Raw genomic sequence first — 15165 nt, 5'->3', positions numbered from 1 at the left:
ATGGGGTATATTTCCATTTGTGTATGTGTTCTTCAGTTTCTGTGGTCAATTCCAATAGTTTCCAGTGCACAGGTCTTTCACCTCCTTGGTTAAATCTGTTCCAAAGTATTTTATTTATTTTTTTGCTGCAGTTGCAAATAGGATTGCTTCCATTTCTCTTTCAGTTTTATTTTAGTGAATAGAAATGCAACAGTTGATTTTTTGTCTGTTGGTTTGGTATCCTATAACTTGACTGACTTCATTTATTCTAATAGCTTTTCAGTGGAGTCTTTAGGGTTTTCTGTGTATATAAGATCATGTAATCTGCAAAAGATAATTCTACTCCCCCCCCGCCTTCGTTTGTATGCCCCTTCTCACCCCCTTCTTCCCTCCTTCCCTAACTGTTGTGGCTAATAACTCCAGTACTATGTTGAATAGAAGTGCTGACAGTGAGTATCTATCTTGTTTCTGGTGTAAGAGGAAAGACTTTTAACTTTTCACCACTGAGTATGATATTAACTGTGGGCTTATCATACACGGCCTTCATTATGTTGAGGTGCATTCCTTCTATTCCTGGCTTATTTAGAGTTTTTATCATGAAAGGGTGTTTATTCTTGTCAGATATGTCTCGGCATCTGTGGAAATGATCATATGCTTTTTATCTTTTATTAATGTGGTATATGACACTTACTGAATTGTGTTGAGTCACCTTTGCATCTCCGGGATAAATCCCACTTGATCATGGTGTATAATCCATTTAATGTGCTCTTGAATTAGTTTCATTGGTATTTTGTTGAGGATTTTTGCATCTATGTTCATCATAGATGTTGGCCTATAATTTTCTCTTCTTGTAGTGTTTTGTTTGGCTTGGGTATGAGAAATACTAGCCTCATAAAACAAGTCTGAACATGTTCCTTCCTCTTCAATTTTGAAAGAGTTTGAGCAAGATTGATATTAATTCTTCTTTAACTGTTTGATAGAATTCTCCAGTGAGAATTTGAGCTTTTCTTTGTAGGGAGATTTTTGATTACTAATATAAACATTTGCTCATTACTGCTCTGTTCAGATTTTCTATTACTTCATGATTCAGTCTTGAGAAGTTGTATGTTTCTAGGATTTATCCACTTCTTGTGAGTTACCTAATATTTTGATGATAATTGTTTATAGCAGTCTCTTATTATTCTTATATTTTTGTCTTATCAGTTATAATGCCTCCTCTTTCATTTATAATTTTATTAATTTGAGTCATCTTTTTTTTTATCTTAGTGTCACTAAACATTGGTCAGTTTTTAAAAAATCTTTTTAAAGAACCAGTTCTAATTACTTAAGGTGTAAATTTAGATTGTTATCGAGATCTTTCATCATTCTTAATCTATGAAATTATGACTATAAATTTCTTTTTTAGAATGGCTTTTGCTGTGTTCCATAAGTGTTGGTGTGTTTTGTTTCCATTTCATTTATCTCAAGATTTTCAAAATTTCCCTTTGATCCCTTCGTTGACCCATTGCTTGTTCTGAAGTATTTTGTTTAATTTCCATATATTTGTGAATTATCCAGCTTTCTTCCTGTAATTCATTTTTAGTTTCATACTGTATTGGTTGGAAAAGATTGTTAAGAGTTGTTTTGTGACCTAATAAATGATTAATCCTGGAGAATGTTCCATGTGTGCTTGAGAAGAATGTGTATTATCATGCCGCCATTGGATGTAATGTTCTACATCTGTTTGTTAGCTCCACTTAGCTAAAGTGTAGTTCAAGTCCATTATTTCCTTATTGATGTTGTATCAAGATGATCTATCTGTCCATTGATGGGATCTAGCCCATATCCAAAGTGGGACTTGAGTTCCCTACTACTTTCATATTACTATTTCAGTTTTCAGATTTGCATAATTATATATATTTATAATTACTACAGCCCCTTGATGAGCATACTCATATCATTATATAAAGATCTTCTTTGTCTCTCATTACAGCTTTTGACTTAAAGTCTCTTTTGTCTGCATAAGCATAGCTACCAGTGTTCTTTTTGCCTGGAACATCTTTTTTCATCCCTTCACTTTTCAGCCTGTGAGTGTCCTTAAAGCTGAAATTGGTCTCCTTTAGGTAGCATGTAGTTGGATCTTGGTGTTGTAACTCATTCAGCCACTCTGTGTCTTTTAATTGGAGAATTTAAGCCATTTGTGTTTAAAGTAATTATTAATAGCTCAAGACTTGACCATCATCATTTTGTGTATTGTTTTCTAATTGTTTTGTACTTCTTTCGTTCGTTCATCCTTGCTTTTTTGTGAGTTGAGGATTTTTTGTAGTGGTATACTTTGATTCTTTTCTCATTTTATTTGTGAATCTGTTATAATTTTTTGGCTTTGTGATTACCATGCTGTTCATAATACATCTTACTGTTATAAGAGTCTATTTCAAGCTGATAGCAGCTTCAATTGATTGAAAAAGTTCTACACATGTACTTTCTCACCCCAGCATTGTATGTTGTTGATGTCCAAGTTTACCTGTGTGTCCAGTAGCAAAATATTGTAGCTATAGTAAGTTTCTACTCAGAAGTTCACTGATAGCCTGATTCGGGTTCCCATGTATTTGATGAATGTATTTTTTTCTTGGTGCTTTCAAAATTTCTTTCTGTGTTCGATTTTTGAGAACTTGATTATAATGTGTCCCAATAAAGATCTTTTTTGGTTAAATCTCCTTGGGTACTTTTGAGCTTTGTGTACCTGAATGACCATAACTCTCCCCAGATTTGGGACATTTTTAGCTGTTATTTCTTTAGATAAGTTCTCTATCCCTCCTCCCTCTCTCTCTCTTCTCCTGCTGGGACTCCCCCATGTAAATATTGTTTCACTTGGCAGTATCTCATAACCCATAGCTTTCTTCACTCTTTTTCATTCTCACATCTCTTTTTTTCCCTCTAACTGGATAATGTCAAGAAGTCTGTCTTTGAGTTTGTACATTCTTTCTTCTGCCTGATTCAGCCTGATTTAAAGCTCACTACTGCATTTTTTATTCTTCGTATTCTTCAACTCTGAAATTTTTGTTTGTTTTTTTTATGTGGTTTCTATATCTTTGTCGAACTTCAGGTTTTGTTCATGTATTGTCTTTCTGAGTTCATTGAATTATTTCTCTGTGTTTTCTTGAATCTTCCTGAACTTCTTTAATTATTTTGAATTCTTGGTCAGAAAACGATCAAGTCCATTTCTTTGGTGTCAGTTACTGGAAAATTATTGTTTTCTTCCTTTTTTGTGTATTTCTAATGTCTTTGAGTTGCTATCTGAGCATTTGAATGGGGTAGCCATCGCTCCCAGCCTTTTTGGAGTGGCTTCTGTGAGTCCGCCAGCTGGGTGTGGGCTGATGGCTGGTTGCTGGCAGGGTACAGCGAAGCAGTCCCCATGCAGCTCTGTCAGCCGAGACCGACATCAGTGAAGATTGTGGGGGTCTTCCATGGCCAAGCCTGTAGAGCTCCCATGGGTGGCACTGGTGGCTAGGGCTACTGGGGTCCTCAGAGGTGAAGCTGTATTTGTAGGGGTGATGCTGGTGTCCGAGATGCAGGTATGCGCACGGTTCCTGTAGAACTGGGGTCTGGGCCTCTAGGGATTGCCACAGTGACTGGGGGCGGAGAGGGATGCAGCAGGAGCAGGGTCTGTAAGATGTCAGAGTACAGGGGGGCCTTAGGACCCAATGGCAGTAGTGCATCCTTTGTGGGTGGTCAGTCAGAAAACCAACTTGCCCCAGCAGTGTTGGGTCAAGTTGCAACTCTTAATTCAGGGAGTGGGTCACAGAGCCATACCTGCCAGTGTGGTGATGGTAGGCCAGAGCCCTGACTCAAGACCCCAGCACCCAGGGGTGGTCCATGCCATGACAGGTCAGAGCTATGACTCCGGGCCCTGTGGCAGTGGGCAGAGCAGTCACAGCACCACTGTTTGGTCAAAGCCCCAACCTGGGCCCCCCACGGGAGGTTACAGAGCAGCAGCAGTGCTACGCTACACTCGTTCTTGCAGGTCAGAGCCCCAACTCCGGATTAGGGGCGAGGTCAGAGCAGTGGCAGCTCAGCCCTTTGTGACTGACAGAGGTCAGAGCTGCAGGTCAGAGCTGCAGCTTGGCATCCAGCATCGGGCACAGAGCATGAGCGGCACAGCCTCGTTTATGGGGAGCCCAAGCTGCAGCTGGGTCCTGGGGGTGGGACACATGGCGGGGTGGGGCACGTAGTGGGGCTGGGTCAGGGATTGGGGAAGTTGGGGGGGTGCACAGCAGGGGCACATCCCTGCAGCGGGGAGAGCCCTGACTTAGGACTCCGAGGTGGGGAGCAGGGCAGCTGGAGCTCGGTCCTCTGGGTGGTGAATCCTGGAGAGGGGCACAGCAGAGACCGGGGCCCCCAGGGGTAGGCCTCCCCGCAACAGCATGCCAGTCCTGGTGAGGAGGGGCAGTGGTGGGGACTTTTGGCAACTGTCAGCCAACTCCAACGTTAGTGAAGACTGTGGGCGTCCTCAGTGGCCACCGCAGCAAACCCGCCTGGTGGTGACGAGGCTTGCTCAGGTTCTCTTGCTCTGATTTTCCTCGCGGGGTGAAGTCCTCCTGAGGGGATCCCTCTTGGTACCTAGCTCCTCTGGACTGGGGGTTGGGGTGTTACAGAATGCTCCCTACGCAGTTCTATCTGCCATCCTTCTTGTTGTTTGTTTTTAATTCAATAGGGTTTCTGCTGATATCATGGTAGTCCAAAGCTATGTTCCTCAGTTTGTAGTTGTTCATTGTTTCCCTGTTTTTGTTTTTGTGGGGGATACTAGCACTGGGACTTCCTAGCCTCTGTCTTACTTCCTAGTAAACCCTGCTTCTAACGCTAGCTGTGTCAGGGGTCCCTAAGAGCAGTCTTGGGCTCAGTATTTCATTAGGACTCACAGGATTGAGAAAAGCTGATATAGTTGTGGTTATGGTTCATTATAGCAAAAAGATACAGATTAAAATCATCACCAGGAAAGACACATGGGGCAAAGTCCAGGAGAAACCAAGTATTAGCTTCCAGGCGCCCTGTCCCAGTGCTGTCACTCGGACATGCTTCATTCACCCAGCAACGGTGTGTGACCACGTGTACAAAGCCTTGTCAACCAAGGCAGCTTACCCAAGCCTGGATGTCCCGGAATTTTGCTGTAGGTCAGCCAGGTAGGCAGGCAGCACTGCTTGACTCCCCTCAGCTGCCCAGACTCCTGCCGCCCTGAGCAGAGTCAGGCATGTAGCACCCACCGTTTGTCCTGTTGTTTTTATAAACCGCCCTGTCAGACTTGCACCAGGTACCCCAGGGTCTCCGGCATACAAACACGCCTTGTCACACAGAGTGTTCCAAGGCATCAGAGCTTATTTCTCAGGAGCTCTGTGCGTTCTTGTGAATGCCTGAGCGACCCAGGCCCACCACACCAATCCTGTCCGGAACAGGTACCTACTTAAATATCAACCCGGTGCTTTGGCTTGACTGCTGGCATCTCCATCTCCTGAGACTCTTCAGTTATTGCTGGTGGACCTTAGCCAGAAGCTCTTAACGTCCTCTGCCAGCTTCTTTGATCCATTCCTCCAGATTCTCTTGAATCTCTGTATGAAACATTGTGCCCATGATTGTGGTTTACTGTGGGAGGCAGATTGTTTATTTGCTTTTTAAAAAAAAGATTTTTTTTAACATTTATTTTGGAGAGACAGAATGAGACAGAGCACAAGTCGGGGAGGGGCAGAGAGGGAGGGAGACACAGAATCCAAAGCAGGCTCCAGGCTCCAAGCTGTCAGCACAGAGCCTGAGGTGGGACTCAAACTCACAGACCTTGAGATCATGACCTGAGCCCTGGGCCGAAGTCTGACGCCCAGCCAACTGAGCCACCCAGGTGCCCTGTATATTTGCTCTTTTGACCTGCTGTACCTTCTAACGCTGTCATTGTGCTGTTGGAGGTGTGAGTTCATAGATTCAAAGCTGCTTCTTGGAATTTATGGAATTTGTCCTTCATTAATTAGCAACATATGCTGAGGTTATTCACTGTTTATTTGCTGATTCATTCACTCATTCTTTCAATAAATATAAATTGAACACCTGATTACTTACTGGGCATGCTCAAGGCACTGGAACCATGTGAGTGAATAAAGTTGACCACACACCCCCAATGGAAATTACATTCTAGTCAGGAGACAATGAACACTACACATCAGAAATGAGTAAATCCTATTGTATGTGAGAAGCTAATATATACCCATGGAGAAAATTAAAGTAGGGTAGGGAGATAAGGAAAGGTGGTGGTAGAGATTGTGGGTTCTGGTTTTAAACACAGTGATCACAGAGGGTGATCAACTGTGGAGGTGAAATTTCAGTGAATGTTCAAAGGAGGTGAGGAAGCAAGCCATTGAGGTATTGGAGGGAGAATGCTGCAGCTGGAGGGAATCACAGTTGAAAAGGCTCTGAGCAAACAGCATACTTAGCATGTTCTTAGACTAGCTAGCAGTCTAGCATGGTTTGCATTGAGTCAGAAGAGTATTGTTAACGTACTTGCAGATATTGTAAGAATACTAGTTTTTACTCTAGATGAAGTGGGAAGCCATTGGAAGTTTTTTGTTTTTTTTTTTAAGTTTATTTATTTTGAGAAGGAGAGAGAACGAGAGGGGGAAGGACAGAGAAGGAGAGACAGAATCCCAAGTAGGCTCTGCACTGTCAGTGTGGAACCTGACGTGGGACTCAAACTCACAAACTATGGGATCATGACCTGAAACCAAGAGCCGGGCGCTTAACTGACTGAGCCACACAGGCACCTCCTTTGGAAGTTGTAAAGCAGTGTAATAACATCATCTGGTTTTCATTTTAATGGCATCACTCTGGCTGCTGTGTTGGGAGTAGACTTTGGGGAGGAAGCAGGGAGCTCGTGAGGAGGTAACTGCAGTGATCCGGATAATCGAGGACAGCGGCTTGCATCAGGGTAGTGGCTGTGGAGGTGGAAGGACAATCAGATCCTGGTGGTATTTTGACGAGGAGACAACAGGGTTCCTGACAGATCGAATGCCACCCCTGAGAGAAAGGAGTTGAGGATCACTGCCAGGTTTCCCGCCTGAGCAACCACAGGGAAGGTGGTGCCGTCCACTGCAATGGGCATTTCTGTCTCCTTTTCTGTGGGAGAAACCAGCTTTTTTGATCGCAGATTAGACACTAGGTTTTGGACATGTCGAATATGATGTTTCTGTCAGACATCCGAGTGTAAGTCCTCTACTAGACAACCACGGCGGATACGCGTTTCTGGGGGTGAGGGACCCGTGTGGAAGCCCATCACCACAGAGTGTGAGCAGCCATGGTCTGAATGACGGGTGCCGGGGGCTGGGGGGTACAGGAGGCCTGAGGACTGAGTCCTGGTGGCACTCGCAGAATAAGGCTTCAGAGATAAGGAGCCAGCAAAAGATTGAGAAAACAGAAGTACTGATGAGGAGAGAGATGATGTTCTAGAAACCAAGAGAAGAACGTCTTCAGGAGTGTGATCGCACACGTCAAATGTTATTAATGACTTCTGTTCTGCAAAGGAAGTAAATCACATTTTGAAAGTGTGAGGGAGCGAAGTTGAGAGAAAGAGAGAAACTTAATGAAAAGCTCTTGGACAGGCCTCGGCCCTGGGCGCAGTGCCAGCGCCATCCCAGCTCATAGGAGGCCGCACGCAGGGCTGTGTGCGCAGGCGTGGTAGGAGGCCGCACGCAGGGCTGTGTGCGCAGGCGTGGTAGGAGGCCGCACGCCGGGCTGTGTGCGCAGGCGTGGTAGGAGGCCGCACGCCGGGCTGTGTGCGCAGGCGTGGTAGGAGGCCGCACGCCGGGCTGAGTGCGCAGGCGTGGTAGGAGCCCGGCCAGCGTGTTAGGACCGCCGTAGTGCGGCCTGGAAGAGTGACCTCGTGGAGATGGGCGAAGGCACCTCCAGAAGATTCTACAGAGATCCGAGAGGGAATTGTTAAGTGCTTCTAGTCAGTCTGTTTCTGTGACTTCTTCCTTCAGGTGTGGGGTATAAAGGTGGGCAAGTGGATAGAGACCGATTCATTCCAGTGTTGGGAATCGAAGGGGCAGGAGGAGAGAAGGCCGTGCAGTGAAGGGCGGTGTCCACAAGCAGCATCCCCGCAGTTTAAGAAGACTAGGTTCAGAGCGCCTGGGGCTCAGTCAGTTCAGAAAGACTGGGTTCCCGAGTGGTAGGATGGAGCCCACGGAAGGCCTCCGTCCAAGCAGTGCCTGGGACGGGAGCATCCGGGACGAAGTGTCAGAGGACAGCGCTTGGGAACGGTGACGTGTTCACACCGCAGAGGACCCGCTGTGCTTGCCCTCTCTCCATCAGGGGACGGAGTGGTCCCGAAAGCGGACAGAGAGCAGTGGGCAGGCCCGGTGTGCGGCGGAGGGGGTCGGGCCCCGAGTTCGGAGCGTGCGAGGGAGACGTGTTTCCCGTGGGGAAGCGTGGAGATGCCGTTCCCGCGGGTCCTGCCCCTCCTCCCCGCCGCCCCCCTGCTCCAGGTTCTTGCTGTGGCGGGGAGGGGGTGGTTCCATCGGGGGGGTGATGGTCGCTGGCCAAGTCCCATGACCAGGGTGGGGACGGTGCCGGTGCCGGGTTACGTAGACGCCGGGCGTCCAAACGGGGCGGGGGTGGTGCCGCGTGGACGGAAGCGAGCGGGACGCGGCCTCACGGGCGCCGTCGGTGCGGACTGTCGCACCCGCAGGCCCCCGTGCCTGCCCGCAGGAGGGGGATCCAAGCCTGCTGCCACCCTACAGACTGGTGCAGGGATGAAAGGACGCGACGTGCTTGCTCTCCCCTTCTCGTACTCCTCACACCCCCACGGAGCCCCCAGCCACCGCTCCACAGCAGGGGGGGCGGTGAAAGCGGAAGCGGGGCCCCGCGTAGTCGAAGGGCGATCTGTGGGACGCGACTGGGAAAGTAAGTGTGAGGAGCGCTGTTCTCTGCCGTACAAACCCAGGAAATCGGAGCGCATTCCCGTGAAGCTAGGTTTAAAACTTCACTAGTTAGTATTTTACCGGGGATGAATCTACATGAAACTGGATTTCAGAAGCGTTTTCACGAAAACGTGCCACTTCTGTTGCACACCCAAGCCTGTTTAGCGTTCCGCGTTTATAGTCATAATCAACGAGTGGAATTTTTAAAAGGCATCACATTGTTTTAGCCACTAAGTTTTATCGCTGTTATTTTTAACTTTTTGTTTTGACATGTTGCTTTTAACTGTAATTAAAAATTATTGGCATCTGTGTTTACTTTTTAGCTTGTGCCTACCTTATCTTCATAGCAGAAACTAATTAGTATGTGAAATACAGTACCATCAAATCTGCAGAAAGGGGGAAGAATTCTAATCTGATCATATGTAAAATATGGCAGAAAATATATTTTAATAGTTTTGCAAGATACGTACTTGGTATTAATTCCGTTTCCATTCTCCTGACAAAGAAATCTTGTGTTAGCATTTGTTTCCATACGTCTTCACTCCGCGCCTTCAGTGCGGTCAGGCAGATTGCAGAGCCCAGAAAAAACGAATCTTCTCTCCTGAAAGGTACTAAGTGATTTACGAAAATAACTATTGTTATGTGCTGAGCTTGTTTTAAAAAGCAGAATGAGCTACCCTCTGGAAATATTTTCTGAAGCACCAGAATACCTTTTCTGGTTCCAGATGGGTGTCTACTTCCCTTTCCGTGGTCTCTTCCTGGCTTGCTGCCCCCAGTCACTTTGCCTCCTCCAGCATAACCCGCAAATGGTGTCTCTTCTGCGAATCTCCTTCTGACTGCCTGTAAAGAGGGGTTTCTTTTTATTCACCCTCTTGTTGGAAGCAGGTATCTTTTGGATTATTGTTGCTAATTTTATGCATCAAAAAGATTTTAAAACTCTCCCCTTTTCTCCTGTTCCCGCTGCTACCATAGTAGGCTAAGTCATCCTCATTTCTCTCGGAATACTGTGGTCTCTTGATTTATCCCTCCTTTTTGTGTGTTTTTTTGTTTTGTTTTGTTTTGTTTTTTTTCTTGAGAGAGTGAGCGAGGGAGGGACGGGGAGAGAGAGAGAATGTTAATCAGGCTCCTTGCTTTGGAGGGGCTCAGTCTCAACGGTGAGATCATGACTTGAGCAGAAATCAAGAGTTGGACGCTTAACTGACCTAGCACCCAGGGGTCCCCATCCTTCCTATTTTTTATGTCCTACTCAGAGGAGCCTGAGTAAACTTTTAAAAATAGAAATCAGATTATATCGCCCCTCCTGCTCCCCACCTTGTCCCCCCAGTAATGTTAATTTTCCTTAATTACTCCACTTACGATAGTGGATACCCCCATTTTTTCTTAATATCTCTTATCAGAATTAGTAATTATTTATTACATTAGATATTTACTCATCTGTTACGCCTTTTCCAGTAGCCTTGGACTCCATGACTCCAAGTCCCAATGCTAGGGACTGTGGGTATAGAAATCAGTAAGTTATGGTATCATTTCTGCTTCTGATTTATTTTGTATTAAGATGTGGGCTCTTACTCTAATTCGTTTAGAAATTCTAGTGTGATATGACAGAGGCTTTCCGATTGTTTGAGCACTAAAGCTTGATACTTACTAAACAAATAGGATGGGAGTGCTTTCACCCCCATGCCTTGTCTTACTAGTTTTGAGCACCATGTTGTTAATTACGCTGGCCTTGTTCAGACATGGCTGGTCCCGCCCTCTTGGAACGGCTCTGGGGTCTTAGCGTCTTTGATCAGTCTATTTCTCATTTTTCTCCGAGGTCTGACTACCGTCAGATGATAAATATTAACGTGGTGCCCTAATGTTTTGCTCTTCACATCTTCTAAGCAAATTGTGATTTGCTGACAGTGTGGAGACATGGATCCAGCAAGAGCTTTGTTTCGGATCTTGCTAGAAGCAGAGACCGGAGATGCTGTGTTAGTTTCAGCAGTGATCTTTCTTTCCTTTCTTCTTTAAGATGGTGTTATTTTTGAAATACGAAACATTTTTCCAGTTCTCCATATGTTGAAGAAAATCTCTCCTAGTTCACTTTTGATGTCAAGATGAGATTTATGTACAAAATTGGGGAAATACACTTATTTTTGGTTTGAAATACACCCAGATTTTTTAAGTGTCACCTAAAGTAGGTTGTGACTTTCCTTTTTTTTTTTTAAAGAAGCATGTTAAAAAGCCACAAGCAAAAAGATACAATTTTTATATTCTGTTTCTATTTCTAAAATGTATAATTGAAAATTAAATCTTAATGTATATATTCTGTGTTCCTATTTTCAGTAACTGATTTTTCTTTTAAGTGGGAGACGTACAAATTCTGTGATCTTTCCTGAAATATATCCTTTCTGTCCCCCTGAATAAAATATATTACGAACATGGAAATAATAACTACTCCATGCCTAAATATTAGCTGCAAAGGCATTGCCTTCAAGGCGAAAGGTTTAGCTATTTAATGATCCGTGTCCCTGATAACTTTTTGGTGGTTTTCGTATCATTATCAATATATTTTGATTAAGCCTGACTGATTTCATATGGGTTTATTATACCTTACAGCCATCTGATTTAAATCAGTAATCAGATCTGTTTCTGGAGGAAGTGTGGAGGAGAAGCCTACCAATAAAGGAAACATGTCATTGGCTTTTCAAATATTTCTCTGCCTCTGGGTTTAACCTCGTCTGCTCTTAGAGAAATAGCAAAAATTTTATATCCCTGGTGCTTAGTGCATGTATTAAAGGTTTGCCTTTTTCTTTTGTAGGATGAAGTGGCACACACTCTCACTGAGAGCAGAGTGTTAAAGAACACTAGACATCCCTTTTTAACAGTAAGTGACTGAAGGGCAGATGTTACAATCATAACATTTTAAATTTAAGGGAGTTGTGCAGAAACGAAGCCATGAAAAATAACGTTTTAAGTAACATTCATTTAGGTATGCCATTTTCTTTGTGGGAACACTAGACGTCTTATTTCTTGGAAATCATTGCAGTGTGTGGGTTAAGTTTGCAGTACGTATGCATTTGTAATCCCTCCTCTTACACCTCCATTACTTTTTTGAGCCTTTTTTTTCCTCCTCATGAATTTCTGTGCCTTAAAAAAAAACAAAAACGAAAACAAAAAACTCCAGAGCAACTATACACAGACCACTGAGAAAATGGTAGACTTAAAAGAAATTCTTAGTCTTAAATGTGAGGATTTTATGTTTCTTTTGTCTGTTGGCTTCTGGCAAATATTTAAATGACCAAGCAGCATTGTCTTCAAATATGAAAGGCAGAAATCTTTACTGAATTTTTTTATAGAAATTGAGACTTCTTTTAGGTATAGAGTATTCTCAGAAACACAGGAGTACTGAATACATCAAATTATAGGTAGGATAACTCATGATGTGTTTTCTTGACAGAGTAAAAACTGTGACTTATATGCATGTTACTTTTTTTTAAGGAAACTGATTGTTTATATTCCTGTTCTTAGATTCTTTGTAATAGAGACATAATTTTCCAAGTTTCTGTATGTTCCTGGTTCTGATGACATGTATTAAGATTAAAAATAACTTTGAAGAGGGAGCACATTTTAAAGATTTCCCATTATGTAAAGTAGGAATTTCCAGATACCTAGAGTTACTTTGTTGCATTGCTGGGTGTCTATTGCACAGTGTAGTAAGATCTAAAGTTCTGATATCTTTATGACTTATATAACTATCTGAACCAACTCTGTTGAATTCAGTCACGTTATGTACCCAGTTTGCAGAAAGTGATGTAGAAACTATTAGAAGCTGGAACATAACTAATCTACCTCTATTCCTGAGTTTTCCTCACTCTAAGGTTGCATGGATGAGAACTTTGGGTATGAATAAAGTTTCAAATAGACGGCACAGTAGATTGAGAGGTGCTCGTCACAATTACTCAGTGTATTTTTACTTAAAACTTTAATTTTAATTTTTCCCCTAACAATATCCAAAGCTGATCTAAACAGAATTTGTTTTATGTTTCTCAGAACTCTTAGTTACACACATCTTAAGGAGTAAGTAGACTCTTAAGGGCAAGAACCTTTCATACATCAAGCTTACTGTTTCTAAGTATTCTATTTTGGTGGTGTTATAAAAATACTGGATTATAATGTAACATTTTTTCTTTTTTCATTTCAAGTCCTTGAAATATTCCTTCCAGACAAAAGACCGTTTGTGTTTTGTGATGGAGTATGTTAATGGGGGAGAGGTGAGTCAAGAAGTCAATCCAGCATATGCGTGGTAGTATTGTCATCATTTTTACAAGTTATTTAAAATAGAAGTTATGATGTAACCATTCTCTACTTCCCCGTAGGGATTTCTGTAGTTCTTTCTCCTGTAGAATAGCTGCGAACTGAAGAGTTTCTAATGAAATCTAATGTAATCTTTTTGTAACTACTTTTATATATTAGAAAGCATCATCCTATTCTTTTTCTCCCTATACTTTATAAATGTAAAATATTTGATCACTCATACGATTTTTGAAATCACATTATTTAATTCTGAAAACCTGGAAGTACAGGATTTATGCTGCTTTAGGAAGTTTCTCAAGTGTTTGTGAACCTTATAAAAGATTATTTAACTCATTTTAAACTCAGTTTAACAGTACTCTCTAGGCACATGTAGGTGAGTTTCCTCTTCATTTACATAGTACTTAGAGTAACCTTGACTGTATTTTAAGAGATTTGAAAGGGTCAGGGCTCCTGGGTGGCTCAGTCAGTTGAGTGTCTGGCTCTGGATTTTGGCTCAGGTCGGCAGAGCCCTGTGTTGGGCCCTGCGCTGATAGTGTGGAACCTGCTTGGGATTCTCTCGCTCTCTCTCGCTCTCTTTCTCTCTGCACCCTGCTTCCACGCATGCTTTCTCTGTCTCTCTCTCAAAATAAATATATATTTAAAAACATTATTTAAAAAAGATTTGAAAGGCTTTTGTAGTTTTAAAGAGAAATGTAGTCAGCTTAGTGGTACATTTCATCTATTCCTTTATTCCCTGTCCTTTGTCCTCCGTATTTTTGAACAAAATCAATGTGAGGGAACATTTCAATTTACTGGAATAGTTAACTGCAAATATTTACATTGTGGGTTTTCTGAAATAAACTTAATTATTAGATAGAGAACTGTATCTCACACACCTTAAAATAGTCTTATTTTTCTAAAGTAATGGATTAAATACCCTCTGTAGAATGTTTTCTCCTGTGGAATTGTCTGACTTGTAGGAATTAGTTCATTGCAAAATTCATTCATTCATTTGGTGAACACATTTTAAATGCCAGGCAGTGTGGGTTTATCAGAATGTGTGAGGACATCATCCTTTCTATGAAGGAACTTAGAATTTATCTTAGAAGTGTGTTATAAATTAGAATGTATAGTGAAAGACCTAAGCGCTAATAAAGTCATATTAGAAAACCCTTTATGGTTGATGTAGCATTTAGGGCAGACCTTTAAGCCTTAATGAGACTTTAGCAGGGGGCTGATTTGAGAAGATACCATGAGCAGAGAGGATCATGTGAGCAGAATTACCAGGATGAGCAGAATTACCAGGATGACCACAGGCCCAGAAGAACTTGAGTAGTTGGATGAGAATAACCTATGCATGCGGTCAGATGTTATATGGGAAAATAAAAGGAAATGAATGTCATGGAATTGTGCAGAATTGGTACATGTTCATAACCAGTTAATTATTTGTGGGTAGAAAGAGAGGTATCAGAAGTGGCTTTTGGGGGCGCCTGGGTGGCTTAGTTGGTTAAGCGTCCGACTTTCGCTTAGGTCATGACCTTGCGGTTCGTGGGTTCGAGCCCCACGTCGGGCTCTGTGCTAACTGCCAGCTCAGAGCCTGGAGCCTGTTTCAGAGTCTGTGTCTCCTTCTCTCTCTCTGACCCTCCCCTGCTCACGCTGTCTCTCTCTCTCCTAGAAATAAATAAAACATTAAAAAAATAAATAAAAAGAAGTGGCTTTTGGTTGGAATCAGGGAGAACTAACATAGGAAACTTACAGAGAATGTGTTGAGGGCAAGATTATAAAATTGGTTTTGAAAAGGGTTTTCTTAAGGTTCCTAGGAAGTGAGTATGTGGAAATAGCGTGGAAATCTCACCGAGGATAAAGAAGGGGTCAGAGCTGTGGACACAGGCTCAGGAGCCATTTCTATAAATGTTATAGTTTAAGTTATGAGGGGGCGGCTATTTCCCATTTCATGGAAAATTAAGTTGATGTGGAG

The 15165-nt window shown here is 42.9% G+C and overlaps 1 protein-coding gene across 1 annotated transcript in view; it reads left to right on the top strand.

Moving 5' to 3' along the window:
* The window catches only part of AKT3 (AKT serine/threonine kinase 3), a 306791-nt gene that overhangs the window by 204581 nt on the left and 87045 nt on the right, over positions 1-15165 (top strand). Inside the window, exons 7-8 of the mRNA XM_039237499.1 lie at positions 11713-11778; positions 13097-13165. Of these exons, the coding sequence (XP_039093430.1) occupies positions 11713-11778; positions 13097-13165 (135 nt within the window). The remainder of the gene's footprint in view (positions 1-11712; positions 11779-13096; positions 13166-15165) is intronic.

This window comes from Hyaena hyaena, unplaced genomic scaffold, assembly GCF_003009895.1.
Source record: "Hyaena hyaena isolate Hyena2069 unplaced genomic scaffold, ASM300989v1 scaffold_127, whole genome shotgun sequence".
NCBI lineage: Eukaryota > Metazoa > Chordata > Mammalia > Carnivora > Hyaenidae > Hyaena > Hyaena hyaena.
The sequence above is the reverse complement of the archived record's forward strand: the minus strand, read 5'-3'. Positions and strand labels throughout refer to the sequence as shown.